General features: G+C 43.4%; 1 protein-coding gene across 4 annotated transcripts in view; it reads left to right on the top strand.

Moving 5' to 3' along the window:
- PCDH19 (protocadherin 19) overlaps positions 1-19,152 on the top strand; it is a 194,080-nt gene extending 174,928 nt beyond the window's left edge. For all 4 annotated transcript variants that reach the window (XM_073589852.1, XM_073589851.1, XM_073589850.1 and 1 more), the window contains exon 5: positions 17,854-19,152. In XM_073589852.1, the coding sequence (XP_073445953.1) occupies positions 17,854-18,440 (587 nt within the window). In that variant the 3' untranslated portion in view covers positions 18,441-19,152. The remainder of the gene's footprint in view (positions 1-17,853) is intronic.
- The last annotated feature ends 423 nt before the right edge of the window (positions 19,153-19,575 follow it).

The following is a 19,575-nucleotide window of genomic DNA, read 5'->3' as shown; positions in this document are numbered from 1 at the left end:
ATCGCTACATACAGTGTCCTGTGCACTGCTACGTGTAGTGCACCATAGATCAGCCCCCTGCACATCGCTACATACAGTGTCCTGTGCACTGCTACGTGTAGTGCACCATACATCAGCCCCCTGCACATCACTATATACAGCGTCCTGTGCACTGCTACGTGTAGTGCACCATAGATCAGCCATCTGCACATCGCTACATACAGTGTCCTGTGCACTGCTACGTGTAGTGCACCATAGATCAGCCCCCTGCACATCACTATATACAGGGTCCTGTGCACTGCTACGTGTAGTGCACCATAGATCAGCCCCCTGCACATCGCTACATACAGTGTCCTGTGCACTGCTACGTGTAGTGCACCATAGATCATCCATCTGCACATCGCTACATACAGCGTCCTGTGCACTGCTACGTGTAGTGCACCATAGATCAGCCCCCTGCACATCCCTATATACAGCGTCCTGTGCACTGCTATGTGTAGTGCACCATAGATCAGCCCCCTGCACATCGCTACATACAGCGTCCTGTGCACTGCTATGTGTAGTGCACCATAGATCATCCGCTATATGCAGCACCCTGTGCACTGTTATGTGTAGTGCACCATAGATCAGCCCCCTGCACATCACTATATACAGTGTCCTGTGCACTGCTACGTGTAGTGCCCCATAGATCAGCCCCCTGCACATCGCTGCATACAGCGTCCTGTGCACTGCTACGTGTAGTGCACCATAGATCAGCCCCCTGCACATCGCTGCATACAGCGTCCTGTGCACTGCTACGTGTAGTGCACCATAGATCAGCCATCTGCACATCGCTACATACAGCGTCCTGTGCACTACTACGTGTAGTGCACCATAGATCAGCCCCCTGCACATCACTATATACAGCGTCCTGTGCACTGCTACGTGTAGTGCACCATAGATCAGCCCCCTGCACATCGCTACATACAGCGTCCTGTGCACTGCTACGTGTAGTGCACCATAGATCAGCCATCTGCACATCACTACATGCAGTGTCCTGTGCACTGCTACGTGTAGTGCACCATAGATCAGCCCCCTGCACATCGCTACATACAGCGTCCTGTGCACTGCTATGTGTAGTGCACCATAGATCATCCGCTATATGCAGCACCCTGTGCACTGTTATGTGTAGTGCACCATAGATCAGCCCCCTGCACATCACTATATACAGCGTCCTGTGCACTGCTACGTGTAGTGCACCATAGATCAGCCCCCTGCACATCACTATATACAGCGTCCTTTGCACTGCTACGTGTAGTGCACCATAGATCAGCCGCCTGCACATCGCTACATACAGCGTCCTGTGCACTGCTACGTGTAGTGCACCATAGATCAGCCATCTGCACATCGCTACATACAGCGTCCTGTGCACTGCTACGTGTAGTGCACCATAGATCAGCCCCCTGCACATCACTATATACAGCGTCCTGTGCACTGCTACGTGTAGTGCACCATAGATCAGCCCCCTGCACATTGCTGCATACAGCGTCCTGTGCACTGCTACGTGTAGTGCACCATAGATCAGCCCCCTGCACATCACTATATACAGCGTCCTTTGCACTGCTACGTGTAGTGCACCATAGATCAGCCGCCTGCACATCGCTACATACAGCGTCCTGTGCACTGCTACGTGTAGTGCACCATAGATCAGCCATCTGCACATCGCTACATACAGCGTCCTGTGCACTGCTACGTGTAGTGCACCATAGATCAGCCCCCTGCACATCGCTACATACAGCGTCCTGTGCACTGCTACGTGTAGTGCACCATAGATCAGCCCCCTGCACATCACTATATACAGCGTCCTGTGCACTGCTACGTGTAGTGCACCATAGATCAGCCATCTGCACATCGCTACATACAGCGTCCTGTGCACTGCTACGTGTAGTGCACCATAGATCAGCCATCTGCACATCACTATATACAGCGTCCTGTGCACTGCTACGTGTAGTGCACCATAGATCAGCCATCTGCACATCACTATATACAGCGTCCTGTGCACTGCTACGTGTAGTGCACCATAGATCAGCCCCCTGCACATCGCTACATACAGCGTCCTGTGCACTGCTACGTGTAGTGCACCATAGATCATCCATCTGCACATCGCTGCATACAGCGTCCTGTGCACTGCTACGGGTAGTGCACCATAGATCAGCCATCTGCACATCACTATATACAGCGTCCTGTGCACTGCAACGTGTAGTGCACCATAGATCAGCCCCCTGCACATCGCTACATACAGCGTCCTGTGCACTGCTACGTGTAGCGCACCATAGATCAGCCCCCTGCACATCGCTACATACAGCGTCCTGTGCACTGCTACGTGTAGTGCACCATAGATCAGCCGCCTGCACATCGCTACATACAGCGTCCTGTGCACTGCTACGTGTAGTGCACCATAGATCAGCCATCTGCACATCGCTGCATACAGTGTCCTGTGCACTGCTACGTGTAGCGCACCATAGATCAGCCCCCTGCACATCGCTACATACAGTGTCCTGTGCACTACTACGTGTAGTGCACCATAGATCAGCCCCCTGCACATCGCTACATACCTCGTCCTGTGCACTGCTACGTGTAGTGCACCATAGATCAGCCATCTGCACATCGCTACATACAGCGTCCTGTGCACTGCTACGTGTAGTGCACCATAGATCAGCCATCTGCACATCGCTGCATACAGTGTCCTGTGCACTGCTACGTGTAGTGCACCATAGATCAGCCATCTGCACATCACTACATACAGTGTCCTGTGCACTGCTACGTGTAGTGCACCATAGATCAGCCCCCTGCACATCGCTACATACAGCGTCCTGTGCACTGCTACGTGTAGTGCACCATAGATCAGCCCCCTGCACATCGCTACATACAGCGTCCTGTGCACTACTACGTGTAGCGCACCATAGATCAGCCATCTGCACATCGCTACATACAGCGTCCTGTGCACTGCTACGTGTAGTGCACCATAGATCAGCCATCTGCACATCGCTACATACAGTGTCCTGTGCACTGCTACGTGTAGTGCACCATAGATCAGCCCCCTGCACATCACTATATACAGCGTCCTGTGCACTGCTACGTGTAGTGCACCATAGATCAGCCGCCTGCACATCGCTACATACAGCGTCCTGTGCACTGCTACGTGTAGTGCACCATAGATCAGCCCCCTGCACATCGCTATATACAGCATCCTGTCTCTATATCTTTTGTACAGATATAAGATTCGGGGACATTGCTCGGGTTTTGGTAAATGCAGCCTTTTCTTTTTTTTTCCATAATGTAAAAAAATAAAAATAATTTTTAGAAATAGTATTGATGAAATGAAAATGTCATTTTTTGGCGTCGTCCAGCTGAATAAATCAAATGGTTTCTACCTGTCCAGTAGTTTTACTGGCACCGTCCTCTAGAAATGATTACTGCATTACCGAATGCCAAAAAACCACTACTGCAGATATTATCCATAAAGCAGAGACACCCGTGTCCGGCAGCCGACTGACCGGGCAAGAAATAGCAAAATGCCAGGCTCCGGATTAAATATTCATCATTAATGTTCCACAAGAAGAATTCGTGATTAATCGAAAAAAATGAGGCACAAAAGGCTATTTATCTATTATCTATCTATCTATTATCTATCTATCTATTATCTGTCTATCATCTATCTATCTATTATCTATCTGTCTATTATATATCTATCTATTGTCTATCTATTATCTATCTGTCTATTATCTATCTATCTTTCTATCTTTTATCTATCATCTATTTATTATCTATCTTTCTATCTATATGTTATCTATCTATTATCTATCATGTATTTATTATCTATCTATTATCTATCTATTACCTATGTATTATCTATCATCTATCTATTATCTATCTATCTATTATCTATCTGTTATCTATCTATTATCTCTATCTATTATCTATATATTATCTTTCTATCTATTATCTATCTATTATCAATATGTTATCTATCTATTACTATCTATTATGTATCTTTCATCTATCTATTATCTATCTATCTATTTATCTTATCTATCTGTTATCTATCTATTATCTATTTATTATCTATCTATTATCTATCTATTACGTATGTATTATCTATCATCTATCTATTATCTATCTATCTATTATCTATCTGTTATCTATCTATTATCTCTATCTATTATCTATATATTATCTTTATATCTATTATCTATCTATTATCAATCTGTTATCTATCTATTATCTATCTATTACTATCTATTATGTATCTTTCATCTATCTATCTATCTATTACTATCTATTATGTATCTTTTATCTATCTATTATCTATGTAGCCATCATTATCTTTCTCTTCCAGCAATTCCTTCTTTCTATCCATGTGATACAATACACAATCTAGAAATTAACGATTCCCTTTGTATATTATACATTGTAAATATGACGTTATTTATTCTTTCCCTACAATGAGTGATACTACTACTACTAATAATACTCTTCATCCGGAGGAGGGGGAATAACATCACGCTTCCTGGTGTGAACATCAAACACAATGACGCGGTTCACACAGATGAGTCTTTTTGTGTCACGCAGAGCCGGATATTCACAGTAAATGTTTGATACTTGTAGTCTGCTGCTTATTATTCATAAATTCCATTACAAATGTTCGGCCTGCACCCTGGTGACATATTTGCATTTATTTCTTCAAATGGCTCCTTCTTTTTTTCTGATTCTTGATTTGCAAAGAGATGAATGTATCCCATCCACCCTATTCTGTCGCTTTAATGTTTGGGGAAAGATTTCAAGCTCAGAACTAAGATATTTTAGCAAAATTCCTCCAGGGCAATCAATTTACTTTTAATTTGTCTGGAATGAGACTCTTTTGTGTCATAATGAGGAGAGGAAATAAAACTTTGAAATATTTTGGATATACTGTGATATTTTTAATTCCTTTATTGCTAAATGAAATCCTAGAAAAGAATTGAGAGATTTTGTTGTTTTTTTCAGGAACTGATGGAATATTGGGAGCAGTTATGTAACTCAATCAATATGTTAGAAAACCCACTTTTGGAAGAGTAGTGTGGAGTTAGGAAAGTTCTATATTTTTGGCTGCCATCACTTTACCTAACTACTGTGATATCTCTCATACACGGCATACACAGACATGAGGGACTCCTGCTCTATGGTCTTTATATTCATATGAAGTAGCATGGAGGACATTATACAACATTACTGAGCACGGTGCCTGTGAATCCAGAACTGGTGTGAGATAAAACACTTACAAGAACATGTCAGCATGGAGGACGTTATACAGCAGTATTGAACATTTAGAGCTGTGAATCCAGCTTTGGTGAGTTAAACACTTAGAGAAAGCATTAGCATGTAGGGTATTATACAGCAGTACTAAGCAGTGTTGCCGGGAATCCATTTTTGTGGTGAGATAAACATTTACTAGAAACATCAGCATAGAAGACTTTTTACTGCAGTGCTGAGCAGTATAACTGTGAATTCAGCTATGGAGTAAGATAAAAAGTTACAAGAAATTATCAGAATATGCTAAACTATATGGCAGTACTGAGCAATGTAACTGTGATTTCAACAATAGGGCTAGATAAAACACTTACTAGAAATCAGTAGCACTTGTGTGAGTTTACCTGTCTCTTTTTCTCATTCTGCTTCTCATTCCTCTTCCCTTTCTCCGATTCCTAAATTTCATTCGACAGCTGTAATCTGGTTCCTCATTGACCTTGCGGTCGGTCTTATTTTACTTAGAGAATTTAAAGTCAATGCTGAGTGGAGGATCTGGAGAATTATAAGAAGTGGCTCATGAGTGGAGAAAGAAGCAGATTTCTCTGGTCATATATATTACAAACTTTCTTATACTCATTTGCATTATTGATTTATGGAAAGTTTGTTGACAAAAGTTCATGTTTGGTGGGGCTGCAGATACTTTGGCGTGCCTTGTCTTGTCACACCTCAGTTTTGTGAGCATATCTATATCTGTAATGAGTAAAGGTTCACTTTGGGTAATTATTGGTTTAGCTATGGTTATTATTCTTGCCAACCTGGACAGATTTCCTAGGTCCCATCATAGATGTAATTCTACTGGGCAATATGATATATTCACAATATATAGAAGCCCAAATATGATCAGAGTAAATGGCTTTTAAAATCAAATTTTACCACCAAATCATTTGGTGCTTTTCGATTTTACCTGATTTTAAATATTTGGAACAGAAGAACTTGACTTGTTTTATTTTCTATTTGATCAATACTTCATTTCTTCATAGGATTTAATAATTTCAGAGGGGCCTGTCAGTGGTTTTTCCCCTCACCGTCGCTGAAAAACTTGCTCAGCTATTATGATCTTACGGTCATCAAGTGTACACAGAGACATGTGAGGTTCAAGCTCACCTGTCTATGTAAAACACGTTCAGAAGTAGCAGCAAGTTGAGGGAAACTATACAGCTGTCTTGAGCATTGTAGCTGTGAATCCAGCTTTGAAATTGTATATAAAACTTACTATGAGCATTAATAAGGAGGATGTTATAGAGAAATGTATACAGAAGAACTGCATAGTACAGCTGTGAATTCAGCTATCAGGTGATATAAAACACTTACCAGAAAGCAGCAGCACCAGCATGGAAGACATTTTATAGCAGTACTGAGAAGTGTTTCTGTGATTCCTACTCTGGGGGTGGAACAAAAATTACTTGAAGCAAGCAGGAAGGAGGATATTATATAGAAGAACTAAGCAGCACAGCAGTGGGTGAGATGAAACAATTATAGAAATCATTGGCAGCATTCAGAATGTGAAACAGCAGTACTGAGCAGTTTAAGTGTGAATCCTGCTCTATGGGAAGATAAAACTCCTATAAGAGAGCGTAGCAATATTAAGGATATTAAAGAGCAATACTGAGCAGTATAACTGTGAATCCAACTCTATGTGAAGATAAAACCTGTATTCACATTTCTATTTATGATTTTTTGGACCTATTTCTGTTAGGTACCCTTGGGCCCTGCACTAATGCCCACATATGTAGTCTATCCCTAGATTTACGATATAACTAGAAGTTTTGTCCCCACTGATTTTTTCGTTCCATAATTGTCCTCGAGGGTTTGTATGAAAAGACAAATCTCTCTTGGAGAATCATAATGATATTTCACTTTAAGCCATAATCTAATCCATTCCTCACAATTTCCTGAGGCTTTAACACTAAAAATAGCCCCGTGATTAAGCTGGGAGAAAAGAAAATCAATGGGCGCCGATAAATATATATTTTTGTACAAAGATCATATTTAGTTAATGGTTATTGTTCTGTCTGCAATAAATCATGTCTGCGGTGGAGATCAACCATGACCATTGTTGTAAATAGCGGCGGATGCTACTTTGTATCGGAGCTGACCTTAAACAAAAAAGATAATAAAAATATATGTGTCAAGGTACAAAAATACACAATAAGCCGCATTGATCTTCAGTTGACCTAAACCACGTTTGTCCTTGTGAACAAGGCATCCACAGAGCTGACATTTTAGCCTATTCATACACATGACGTCTTCGATGGGTCACTTGTGTAGTTTTCAGTGTGCGTGTTACTTTTTTGGTCTCTATAGAAGGGAGGGATTAAATGTGAGCTAAGCAAACCTCCATTATGGGAACGGTAACCGATTTGGCTAAATGAGAGTCCAACGCGTCTGTAGAATCCTAATGCCATTTCCACATCAGACTGGAGAAACACAAAGCCCAGGAAACCTTCCCCTCGCTGCTTTATGCTTCTCTATGCAGACCAAAATAAATTCCGCCTTCCAACCCAGTTTAAATCAAAGCGCAGTTTACTGAGATCTTTAAAGACTTTGCTGGAATGCATGATGTGTTAGAAAAAGGAGAGAAAGGAAAAAATACATAATTGTAAGAATAGATTTGTGGGATGATGTCTGAAAAAGGCATGAAATCAACAGTGACAATCTGGAGAGCTGCTCTTCCCTCTCTCTCAGAATGATACCTATAAAGCATAAATATGCAATCATCAGGCTGCCATTAAATGGAAACTAATATCCATGCAGTGAAGTGAAGTCGATTTGCTGCATTTTTTTTCTTATTTTCTGCAGAAATTTATCCACCCAAGCTCCAGGGAACGGTATCTGCATAGGAGTTCCAATATTCTGAGCCTTTGCCAGTAAAGAAGGAGCCCTGTGCGGGATAATATACTAGTTTCACTTACTCTGACCTCAAGTCTGTATTATTTTTTATAAAGAGTTTGATGCAAAACATGTGTACATGAAACCTGAAAATGCAACTCATCCCCTGACATCACATGTAACAATGCAGGGTGGCAGGCTATCAAGAGTGGCCGCCCTATGAATATCAGCAGGCTTTCAAAAGTGGCTGCCCTATGAAGAGCACCGGGCTTTCAAGAGTGGTCGCCCTATGAAGAGCAGCGGGCTTTCAAGAGTGGTCGCCCTATGAAGAGCAGCGGGCTTTGAAGAGTGGCTGCCCTATGAAGAGCAGCGGGCTTTCAAGAGTGGCCACCCTATGAAGAACAGCGGGCTTTCAAGAGTGGCCGCGCTATGAAGAGCAGAGGGCTTTCAAGAGTGGTGCCCTATGAAGAGCAGCTGGCTTTCAAGAGTTGCCATCCTATGAAGAGCAGCAGGCTATCAAGAGTGGCTGCCCTATGGAAAGCAGTGGGCTATCAAGAGTGGCCGACCTATGAAGAGCACTGGGCTATGAGGAGTGGCCGGGCTATGAAGAGTGGTCGTCTCATGCATTTGGCACCTTAAACATCACAATCCTTTACCGGACCAATCAAAACATATTGGATTTAGTAACAGGGCGTTAGATGGCACGTAACACTGACCAGCCTCTAAATCCCAGTATTATGCCAGCAGAAGCATGGTGGTCCAGGGCTGGAGTCAGCATCAGAAAACCAGGCACATGGGCAGGAGCAGGGACAATTGGCTGTAGGGTAGCCATGGTTTTTGCGTTGAGTGGAGCAGAATGGGATTCATTTAAGGGTGGAGTGTGCAGTGGGTAAAATGTCCCCACCAGCCGAGCATTGCCACAGGATATTCGATACATGACCTAAATAAGAAGTCTATGAACATAAGGATGAGTGACCTCATGGAGATCAACATCCAACACTGCGGAGACACCATCACATGTTTCTCAACGCAGTGATCTAGAGCAATGCCCCCATCCCTTATGGGAAATATGCAAAAGCATGTAAATCAACAGCCGCGGAGACACCATCACATGTTTCTCAACGCAAGCAATGACTAGCCAGGTCTTTCCCCGGGAAGGAACAACCACGGGAAGGGCAGTCTCCAATGAAGGAAACCACCTATGCCAAAACATGGTATCCATCCACAGACAGCTGTTTCGGGGTATTGCCCCTCATCAGTGTGGAGTAGTCATTGCTTGCGTTGAGAAACATGTGATGGTGTCTCCGCGGCTGTTGATTTACATGCTTTTGCATATTTCCCATAAGGGATGGGGGCATTGCTCTAGATCACTGCGTTGAGAAACATGTGATGGTGTCTCCGCAGTGTTGGATGTTGATCTCCATGAGGTCACTCATCCTTATGTTCATAGCCTTTCACTAGGCATTGCTCCTACTAGCCAGTTTCCTACTCCACACTGATGAGGGGCAATACCCCGAAACAGCTGTCTGTGGATGGATACCATGTTTTGGCATAGGTGGTTTCCTTCATTGGAGACTGCCCTTCCCGTGGTTGTTCCTTCCCGGGGAAAGACCTGGCTAGTCATTGCTTGCGTTGAGAAACATGTGATGGTGTCTCCGCGGCTGTTGATTTACATGCTTTTGCATATTTCCCATAAGGGATGGGGGCATTGCTCTAGATCACTGCGTTGAGAAACATGTGATGGTGTCTCCGCAGTGTTGGATGTTGATCTCCATGAGGTCACTCATCCTTATGTTCATAGCCTTTCACTAGGCATTGCTCCTACTAGCCAGTTTCCTACTCCACACTGATGAGGGGCAATACCCCGAAACAGCTGTCTGTGGATGGATACCATGTTTTGGCATAGGTGGTTTCCTTCATTGGAGACTGCCCTTCCCGTGGTTGTTCCTTCCCGGGGAAAGACCTGGCTAGTCATTGCTTGCGTTGAGAAACATGTGATGGTGTCTCCGCGGCTGTTGATTTACTAAATAAGAAGTCTGGCTGATTTAGTTTGGATGATGCTCATTCACCTTCCATCTCTGCCTCCCAATCTTACTACTCAAGCGCACACACATCTTAGCTGAGCATGCATGTGTTGAGACTGCAGAGGGGACAAGCTGGTGCCAGACTCCTGTGGTAATGTCTCTACTTCGTGAGAACAAAGGATCAAGCATGTTCATGTTTGACATGCCCAATCCTTCTTACCCCACATGAGATTGTGAGGCCCATACAGACAGGACAGTTGGTGGGTTGGCCTGATCTTTGGACTTTGCTGTTGTGTGTGGGAAACCTAACTCGTGCCCTATGTGATGACCATGTCAATGTCGGAGAAGCTTCCACCTTCAGAGTCAGGACAAACCTACAAGACTTTGCATGAAATGTAAACCCGAGGGACGGTGACAAACATCAAGTCCTGTGTGTGGATGCAGCAGATTCACCATTATCCAATCCTGTGTGTGGATGCAGCAGATTCCCCAGCGTCCGGTCCTGTGTGTGGATGCGGCGGATTCCCCAGCATCCGGTCCTGTGTGTGTATGCAGCAGATTCCCCAGTGTCTGGTCCTGTGTGTGGATGCGGCAGATTCTCCAGTGTCCAGTCCTGTGTGTTGATGCAGCAGATTCTCCATCGTCCGGTCGTGTGTGTGGATGCAGCAGATTCCCCAGCATCCGGTCCTGTCTGTGGATGCAGCAGATTTCACAGCGTCCGGTCCTGTGTGTGGATGCAGCAGCTTCTCCAGCGTCCGGTCCTGTGTGTGGATGCGGCAGATTCTCCAGTGTCCAGTCCTGTGTGTAGATGCGGCAGATTCTCTTGCGTCCGGTCCTGTGTGTGGATGCAGCAGATTCTCCAGCGTCCAGTTCTGTGTGTGGATGCAGCAGATTCCCCAGTGTCCAGTCCTGTATGTGGATGCGGCAGATTCTCCATTGGACTGTCCTATGTGTGGATGCGTCAGATTCTCCAGTGTCCTGTCCTATGTGTGGATGCGGCAGATTCTCCAGCGTCCGGTCCTGTGTGTGGATGCTGCAGATTCCCCAGCATCTGGTCCTGTGTGTGGATGCAGCAGATTCACCAGCGTTCGGTCCTGTATGTGGATGCGGCTGATTCTCCAGCATCCGTTCCTGTGTGTGGATGCGGCAGATTCTCCAGTGTCCGGTTCTGTGTGTGGATGCGGAAGATTCTCCAGCGTCCGGTCCTGTGTGTGGATGCGGCAGATTCCCCAGCATCCGGTCCTGTGTGTGGATGCGGAAGATTCTCCAGCATCCTGTCCTGTGTGGATGCGGCAGATTCACCAGCGTCCGGTCCTGTGTGTGGGTGCGGCATGTTATCCAGCGTCTGGCCTGTGTGTGGATGCGGCAGATTCTCCAGCGTCCGGTCCTGTGTGTGGATGCGGCAGATTCCCCAGCGTCCGGTCCTGTGTGTGGATGCGGCAGATTCTCCAGCGTCTGGTCCTGTGTGTGGATGCGGCAGATTCTCCAGCATCCAGTCCGGCGGATCGGAGGATCTCAGCGTGACCAGAGCACATTTCTACCAGCACCGACATTTATTACTCATGTACTCCAGCTCTGTCACCGCTCTGGCTCCTTTATCACCACAAATGATCAGACATTTAGGATGTAGATTTAACACTGATGAGCATTGCAGCTTTGAGCCCAAAGTGCTTAAGCCACTCAGATTTTTTTCTTTTTTGGTGCAGTGAGCAGTGTGCTGTGAATTTTTATTAGTTCGCCTCATGTGTGGTAGAAAAAATAGATTTAGAAGACTCCGCTTAAACACAACACTGGCAGTGCTTCAAAAAGATGTGCATCAGGCTGGGGTGAAGAAAAAATGTTGTTCTTAATTGAAAATTGAATTTAAATGTTTAATTGCAGAAGGAATTCTCCGGTGTCTTGGTAGAATATTCACATTACAGAGGTTGTTGGATTGGAAACATATGTGTGTGTGAAGGATTAGAGCGCTGGAGCTGTTCAGGATCCTCATCTCTTGGCCCAAGAAATGGAGAACAACTACAAAGCTTCTCTTTCTCTGGAGGAGCTATCCTCTCTGTCATTACTCACATAATCCATTGATGTGAATGGATGCAATGTAATTCCTCACCCTCCCTGCGGAGGCACTGCAGGGAAATTAAACACTTACTGCCAAGTGCTCCCCACCGATCATAAGTGATCATTGGTGCTTCTACAGCTTTTCATCAAGGCATAATTCTAGCAAGTAGTGAATGTCTTTAGCGGAGAGCCCCTTTATTGGGAAGATCTGTCGTTGTGTGACTTGTTTGTGTACAGGTTGTGGGGTGAGACTGTCATACCTGTTGGGTAAGACTGTCATGTGTTACTCAGCTTTTCTTCCTACGGGGGGGGACACTGTGCATGATTTTGGTTGACCTCGTGACTGAGGCTGTGTGCCCACGATGCGTTTTTTTAAGCGTTTCCGCAGCGTTTGTGCCAGCTCAAACGCTGCAGAAACGCTTAAAGGAAGCTTAAAATTAATTTGCATGCGTTTTTGGCTTTTTGTGCCAATGCAACGCTCAGGAATCGCTTAGCGGCTAAAAACGCAGCATGCCCATTAATTTCCGCATTGCTGAGCGTTTTTAGCCTCCCCCAATGTTCCCAGAAAACGCACGTCAAAAAACGCATCAAAAACGCGCGTCTTTTGTGCACAAAATGCGCGGAAAAAAGTTGCGCGTTTTCTGGGAAGGGGATCCGTTTCCTGAGCGTTTAAAAACGCTAACGTGGGCACATAGCCTTATGGGTTTACTCTCGAATCTTAGAAGTCCATTGCATCCCTTGTTATTGTGAGATCCCGGCTGTAATATCACATAGGTTCTGCCACAAATGCCTAGAAGTGAAGCAGATCACGACATGTCCGATATTTTATTTAATAGAATATTACATAGTGTCGAATTTTACAAAGTGATCCCTGGTCCATCGGAGCCAAACTCCCTATTCATCCCAGTGGTGGACACAGTTCTTGGGGGTCCACACTCCTTTATGGCAGATTCACCCCCATTAAAGGCCATAACTTACCTACTGGTGATTGTCAATTGATACAATTAACTCTAAGTATTTGTGACAAATTATTAAAGCTCCTAATTTAACGAGGCTCCAATCATATTGACTATAAAGGGACAATGCCCAAAATACATGAATGTCGTCCCCGTCGTGGGGTTTGTGGTTCTTCAGTCTCTAATAGGTAGGGGAAGTCCTTATTTTCCTTTCCTTCATTAATCTGATTTTTGCATGCATTATTCTGTTACTTCAGAGAGTAGGAAAGCGAGTACCAAGTAATAATGGCTGAAATCTTCGCTTATGAATTCTTAACGCCATCTCCACTTTGAACTGAAGAAGAAACATAAAAATTGTAATAATATTTGAAGGAAATTGCTGGAGAAGGTGCGAGGAGGTTTCTTTTTTTCCTCCACTTCTCTCTCCCTTTTATTTCGGTCATACTAATTATGTCTGTCTTGTTTTCTTTCTATAATCCCCTTTCAGGCCGAACACAAAGCTGATTCTGAAATCTTTTCTAAAGCAGTTTTTCTAGTATAATCAGCAAGCTGTGCAAACACGCCGAGGCCAGGAGGAAAGTGGGATCATTCTGAGAAAAAAGTCAAATTCAAAAAGAAATAGAGAAAAACTAAACCCAGAAGTCTCCCCTGAGTCTTTGCATTTTGTTATGGTGTAAAGTAGAATTCTTACTGATTTATTTCTAGAAGTATCGAATATGACGATATTACGCTGCGATCACTAAATTAGATATTCATCCATCAAATGTGTAGTACACAAATGTAATGATAGAGCTGGTATAAAAGATGTACTGGAGCACCGTCCACCAAAATGAGGCGCGCGCCTCGTAACGTTAGGTGCCTCAGAAAATGAAACATTTCAGCCATAAGATTTTAGAGATGAAGTCCGCCAGTTCTCTGGAGCGGGGGCTGCAGATTCTTTACTGAGCCCCAATGACTCTTCAAAATGATTTGGAAAAATAACAAAATTTGTTGCAAAAATGTTCACTTTTTCACGGCATAAACACACCGCCATGTTAGTACAACTAAAAGGGATTAAAAAATTGTTAAAGTCAAATTCCAGAAATATATTTCTCCGTAGTGGTTTGGCTACCGGCCCTGCAATAGCTAGCGGACTCGATTCATTATTGCTTTTGCATGTTTTAATTGTCTAATTTTTCATTTATTTTAAGGCTTATTTTTATTTTATGCAGACTTTTTTTTTTTTTTAAATCATGCTTATTTTGTAGACTATTTTTTACTTGTTTATGTGTCTTCTTTTCCCTGTTCGCCATTGTTGGCATGAGGTCTGGTCAGTCCAGATGTTTGCAGCAAAATTGTCGTGCAAATGGCCCCGGTCTCCCCGTCCAGTGACGTTGGAATTGTTAGTTATGTGCATTGGTGACTTTGTGCTTGGAAAAGAGGCAAAAAGGATAAAAGACAAAAATAAAGAGCATTTCTGAGTTAGCAATCGCCTGCACCTTTTTGAAGAAATTGTAAGAGGACATAGAAAAAAAGACACGATTGACTTTCACCACGAGAACCGCTGTGTAGTGATTTGAACACTGTGCTCCCTAGGCTGTGTTGTGTGATGGTTTTTGGCTCAAGCACATCGGCATAGTATGGGTTGTATGTTGTGGCGCAATACGGCACCATGTAGGGGCTATCAAATGCCTACTGGGATTCAACAAGAAAACATTGTGCCCTGTTCTATCTGAAGGCGAATTATATGTCTGTAATACGGAGTGGCGCGAACCGCCATGTGGCGTCACACAAAATGGCCACAACCAACAGTAAAGAGTGGCTCGGTGCATGGGACTGCTGTGACCATCGGTCATGTCATTTACAGCCCGAGGATTGTGGCTGATGGAGGCCCCGATGAGCAGGACGCCACCTCTCCATCAGGTGTGCCCCCTTACGATGCCTTCCTGCACCTGCTCCCCCATTAACAACGTGCTGGACTGACGCTTCCCATCTCCTTTATGTGCGGCTACCTGACTGCGGAGTATTTATCGTCTTACTGTACAGCGGCAAGAAGCCATACGTCATATTCAAGAGGCTTAATAAGATTGAAGCAGCTGTCTGTTTGTTTGAAGTCATGGCTCAACTTCCTTGTCTGAATCAATGCTGGAAGTGCTGTGTATAAATCTGTCTTGTTAGCAGCCGTAAAGCAGAGCGGCGTCCGGCCTCCGCTAAACCGGGAACTTTCTCATGCTCTCAATTATGTTGTACAGAAGGTAGAAGGTGATTGTCCTTAAATTACCGTCTGCCTGGTGCGGATTTACACCCCTGGTAGAAATTAGTAAAGTCTTTTCTATTTCTTTTATTTTTCTACATTTTGTTTATTTTTATCCTCTTTAATTATTTTACTTTTTATCATTTTCTTATTTTCTCGTAAATATTAAATATTTTAGGTAAATAATATATATAAAAGTGAACGATGAAACTTTTTTTTTTATTATTGTGGCATTGACAGAAGAGATTGTTACTCATTCCTATATTGTGGCTTCTGTGGATTAAACCCCTTTCTGTTCTCAGACCACTCAATAGCGCACGTGAAAATAAGAAACGTTGTAGAATATCTTCTCAGAGACATCTGCTTCTTTCTGCTCTGGGACAAATTGATTGCTGTCAGTTCACGGGTAAAATCTGTAAAGAAAGTTGATCCCAGAACTGAGAGAGGACAGTTGGTGCTTTTACAACTCTATGGAGATGTGTGAGGAGGAGGAGCTGGAGGCAGACACAGGGGTGGAAGTGTAATGGCAGACACAGGGGTGGAGGTGTAATGGCAGACACAGGGGTCAAGGTGTAATGGCAGACACAGAGGTGGAGGTGTAATGGCAGAAACAGGTGGAGGTGTAATGGCAGAAACACGGGTGGAGGTGTAATGGCAGAAACAGGGGTGGAGGTGTAATGGCAGACACTAGCGTTTCTCTGTAGAGCCTTATGAGCACCAATTGTCATCTCCCAGCTCAGTAATGGGAAAGTCTGTATTCAGTGAAGATGGATTTTTACCTGTGAATGGAGAATTTATAAGAAAGAATGATCAGTCCGGGAGGAGAAAGAAGCGGGAAGCCGATTTCCCCAATAATATATAATACAAAGTTTCTTATTTTCATGTGCACTGTTGATTGATGAAAACAAAAACATTTGTAATAACAATTACTGTTTAGCAACTTTTGCCCAAGATCACTAAAGCACAACAAGGAATTTATTGTAATATTAAAGGCATTGTCTAGGACTGTGATACTGGGACCCTGAGGATGTGTCATCATGACAGTTTTGGAGGTCTGACTCCCGTTATCATCACCGATCAGCTGTTAGTGAAGTGAGTGGGAGTTGTGCTGCAGTACCGAGAATGGTCACTACACAGTGTGGCGCTGTGCTATTCCATTACGTATACTATATACATCTGGTCGCTGCCAGAGCTGATCAGCGGGTGCCAGGTGCCAGCCCCCCACCAATCTAATATTGATTACTTATCCTAAGGAAGAGTGATCAATATCTATGTCCAGGACAATCCCATTAACTATGCAGCAGAAGCAGTCGTGATCGCTCACCACGTGTGATGCATACCAACTAGTCAATGAGGTCCAAGGGCAAAATACAGCAGAAGTTTCTAGGAAATTGGGGTGGGAGGAAGAGTTGGGAAAGGTTTTACTATTCTTCAGCACGGATTCTAATTGTGGTCTGTATTTCCAGATCTGTCCATCACCTATACGACCACTTATTAGGACTTTCTACTTTTTTGCAGTTTTTAGTACAGAAGTAGATTATAAAGTAATGGGAAATGTAAAGCAGGAAACATTGTTCTCCCGTCTGCTGAAATAATTGCTGATTATGGCTAAAAAAAAACAAAACTGCTCTGCAAACTTCATTAACACTGCATTGTGTGTATCTAGTCTTATAGGTGAGAATCGATTTAAGTGCAACTAGTGTGACGTCCATTGCTCCGTTCTGTGCCAAGTCCCTACACCTGCCATGGGCACCCTGTGAGCCCCGTACCCCATGAGTGGGCACTAACTCTATAACTACTCTGTGCATTGTTAGACTGGAACACTACAGAACAGGCGGACCCCACAGCAAGACCCCTAAGGTCTAACTTGTTTATATCTGGATGGTGGGCATTTGATCCTCTTTGGTGGTCTGTCCCCATGCCCATGGACTGATAGACCATACAATGGTTCCTACAGACTGGTTTCCTGTACCCTTCACCGAGGCGCACTGAATATTCAGCCGGCGCACAGTCTCTGTCTCGGAGCCATTAGACCCCGGCATTGACAAGCCATTTGTTCTACCATTGCCCGGATTCATAAGACGCACTTTATAAAGCTCATCCCCGTGCTGATAACTCAATAAGCACTTGGCTGATTGGTGGCCATGATGATTACTCCTGTCACCGGTGCCAGAGATGGAGCGCCAGGACGGGAGCCGCCGTCTCCTAATGCACAGCAGATCTATGCATTTCCTCCTCTGCTGTTGTCGTTTGCACATATTAATAAGACACATTTAAGCAAATATAATAAGGATACAAATTATAGCGCGTAATTATGGCTGTAAATATGAGGCGCGCGATGCAGCTTCCCTCTAATGGTAATTACAGCTTATTATATGACGTGCCAAATCAAATACTGAGTTCACATTTCTTTGTTTTAATCCTTTTTTTTTCCTTCTCTTTTGTTCAGATCAGAGTGAAGGTTTCCACTGCAGAGAAGAATGTCGAATCCTCGGTCACTCCGATAGATGCTGGATGCCCCGTGTCCCCATCCCAAACCGAGCCAAGTCCCCAGAGCATGGAAGAAATGTGATTGCTTTGTCTATAGAGGCGACCAACGTGGACACTGAAGCTTTCGAGGACTGCAACACTAAAAGAACTTTTGCAACTTTTGGCAAAGATGGAAGTGAGCATACTACTGATGATAGGTCTACCTTGAAAGCGAAAAGGACAGTGGAGCTGCCGATCTGCAGCCCCAAGGTAAACGGCGCCATCCGCGAAGCAGGGAACGGCTGCGAGGCCATCAGCCCCATCACTTCTCCTCTGCACTTAAAGAGCCCTCTGCCCGCCAAGCCGACGGCAACGTACAACATCATGCACTGCACCGGAAACCGTGACATGGAGCAGTTTGTAAGCAATGGTCCTTCTAGACCCTCAGAAGCAGAGCCCCGGGGGGCAGACAGTGAAAACGTATTGCATGAGATCAACCCTTTATTGCAAGAATGTCGAGAAAAAGACTCAATGGCTGTAAAGAGACTAAAAGACATTGTTCTCTAAGCCCCACGCCTCCTGTATGGAGAGAATCCATCAAACAAAAGAATGACTTAAAAAAAAAAAATACAAAAAGATTAAAAAAAAATGCCAGTTGGTTTTTAATGGCTTACCAATGGTTCACAAACTGCTGTATTTAAGCTTCCCTAAATGTATTGTTTATAAATAAAGGCTATCGTTCTGTGACAATCCCAAACTCTCGATATGTGGCAGGGGTGATCCATCCAAGCAAGCAGCCCAAGACGAAAATTTTTCTTTCTTTCTTCCTTCTCCTCTCGAAACATGGAACCAGTTATTACCATCAATGTACAAAGTATTATGTATGTATTAAGTATTTTGAATTTATATATTTTTATAAACATATATATCAAAATTATAATATAAATTAGCTTATTTGTACAGAATGGGGAAAAAAATGAGAAAAAAAAAAATCAACTTTTAGGAACCGATTTCCAAAAATACGCCACGGCTGATAATTTTGTAGCCTAGTTATGGCTGGGCCATGCCTTGTGGGCTGTCACACTGATGAGGTGACAGATGGATGCCAGTCCCATCGGTTGCGTTGCCGCCCCGGACACCCCTGCGTTCCAAGCCCTTTTGCTGTTACATGCTATCTGTACTATTACTGTATTTGATATTTAACATTTTTTTTTTGTCCAGTGATGGCAAAAGGCATTCAAGTAAAAATGGAAGAAAATTAAAAAATTGTAATTTGTAATCTCTATTTATTTATTATATTCTATTCACTAAAATATGGGATTTTTTTTTTTTTTTTATGTTTTACGCTAAACTTTTTTTAAAAATGATTTTTTTTAAAAAAACTTTTTTTAATAACAATTCTCAGTGTACGTTTATGATTTAGTTTGCTTATTTAAAATGCTATTTATCGAAAATAATGTGAGATTTTCTGAATATACTTTTTATATTCATGGAGACTTTTTCAATTACAGTTATTTTACTGATTTTTTTCGGCCGATTCCAATTCTGGTTTTCTTTTTTTTTTATATATATATCTTTCGCACATTTATTATTTTTTTGCTTGTTTTTCATTATGAAGTCAATTTATATTTTCTATCTCAACTCTTCTTCATATATTTTTTTCTGCGTGCTCCCAAGAAAACAAAAATTTTTCTGAAATGTT

Source organism: Dendrobates tinctorius, unplaced genomic scaffold (assembly GCF_039654945.1).
Source record: "Dendrobates tinctorius isolate UK_male_01 unplaced genomic scaffold, ASM3965494v1 ptg000114l, whole genome shotgun sequence".
NCBI lineage: Eukaryota > Metazoa > Chordata > Amphibia > Anura > Dendrobatidae > Dendrobates > Dendrobates tinctorius.
The sequence above is the reverse complement of the archived record's forward strand: the minus strand, read 5'-3'. Positions and strand labels throughout refer to the sequence as shown.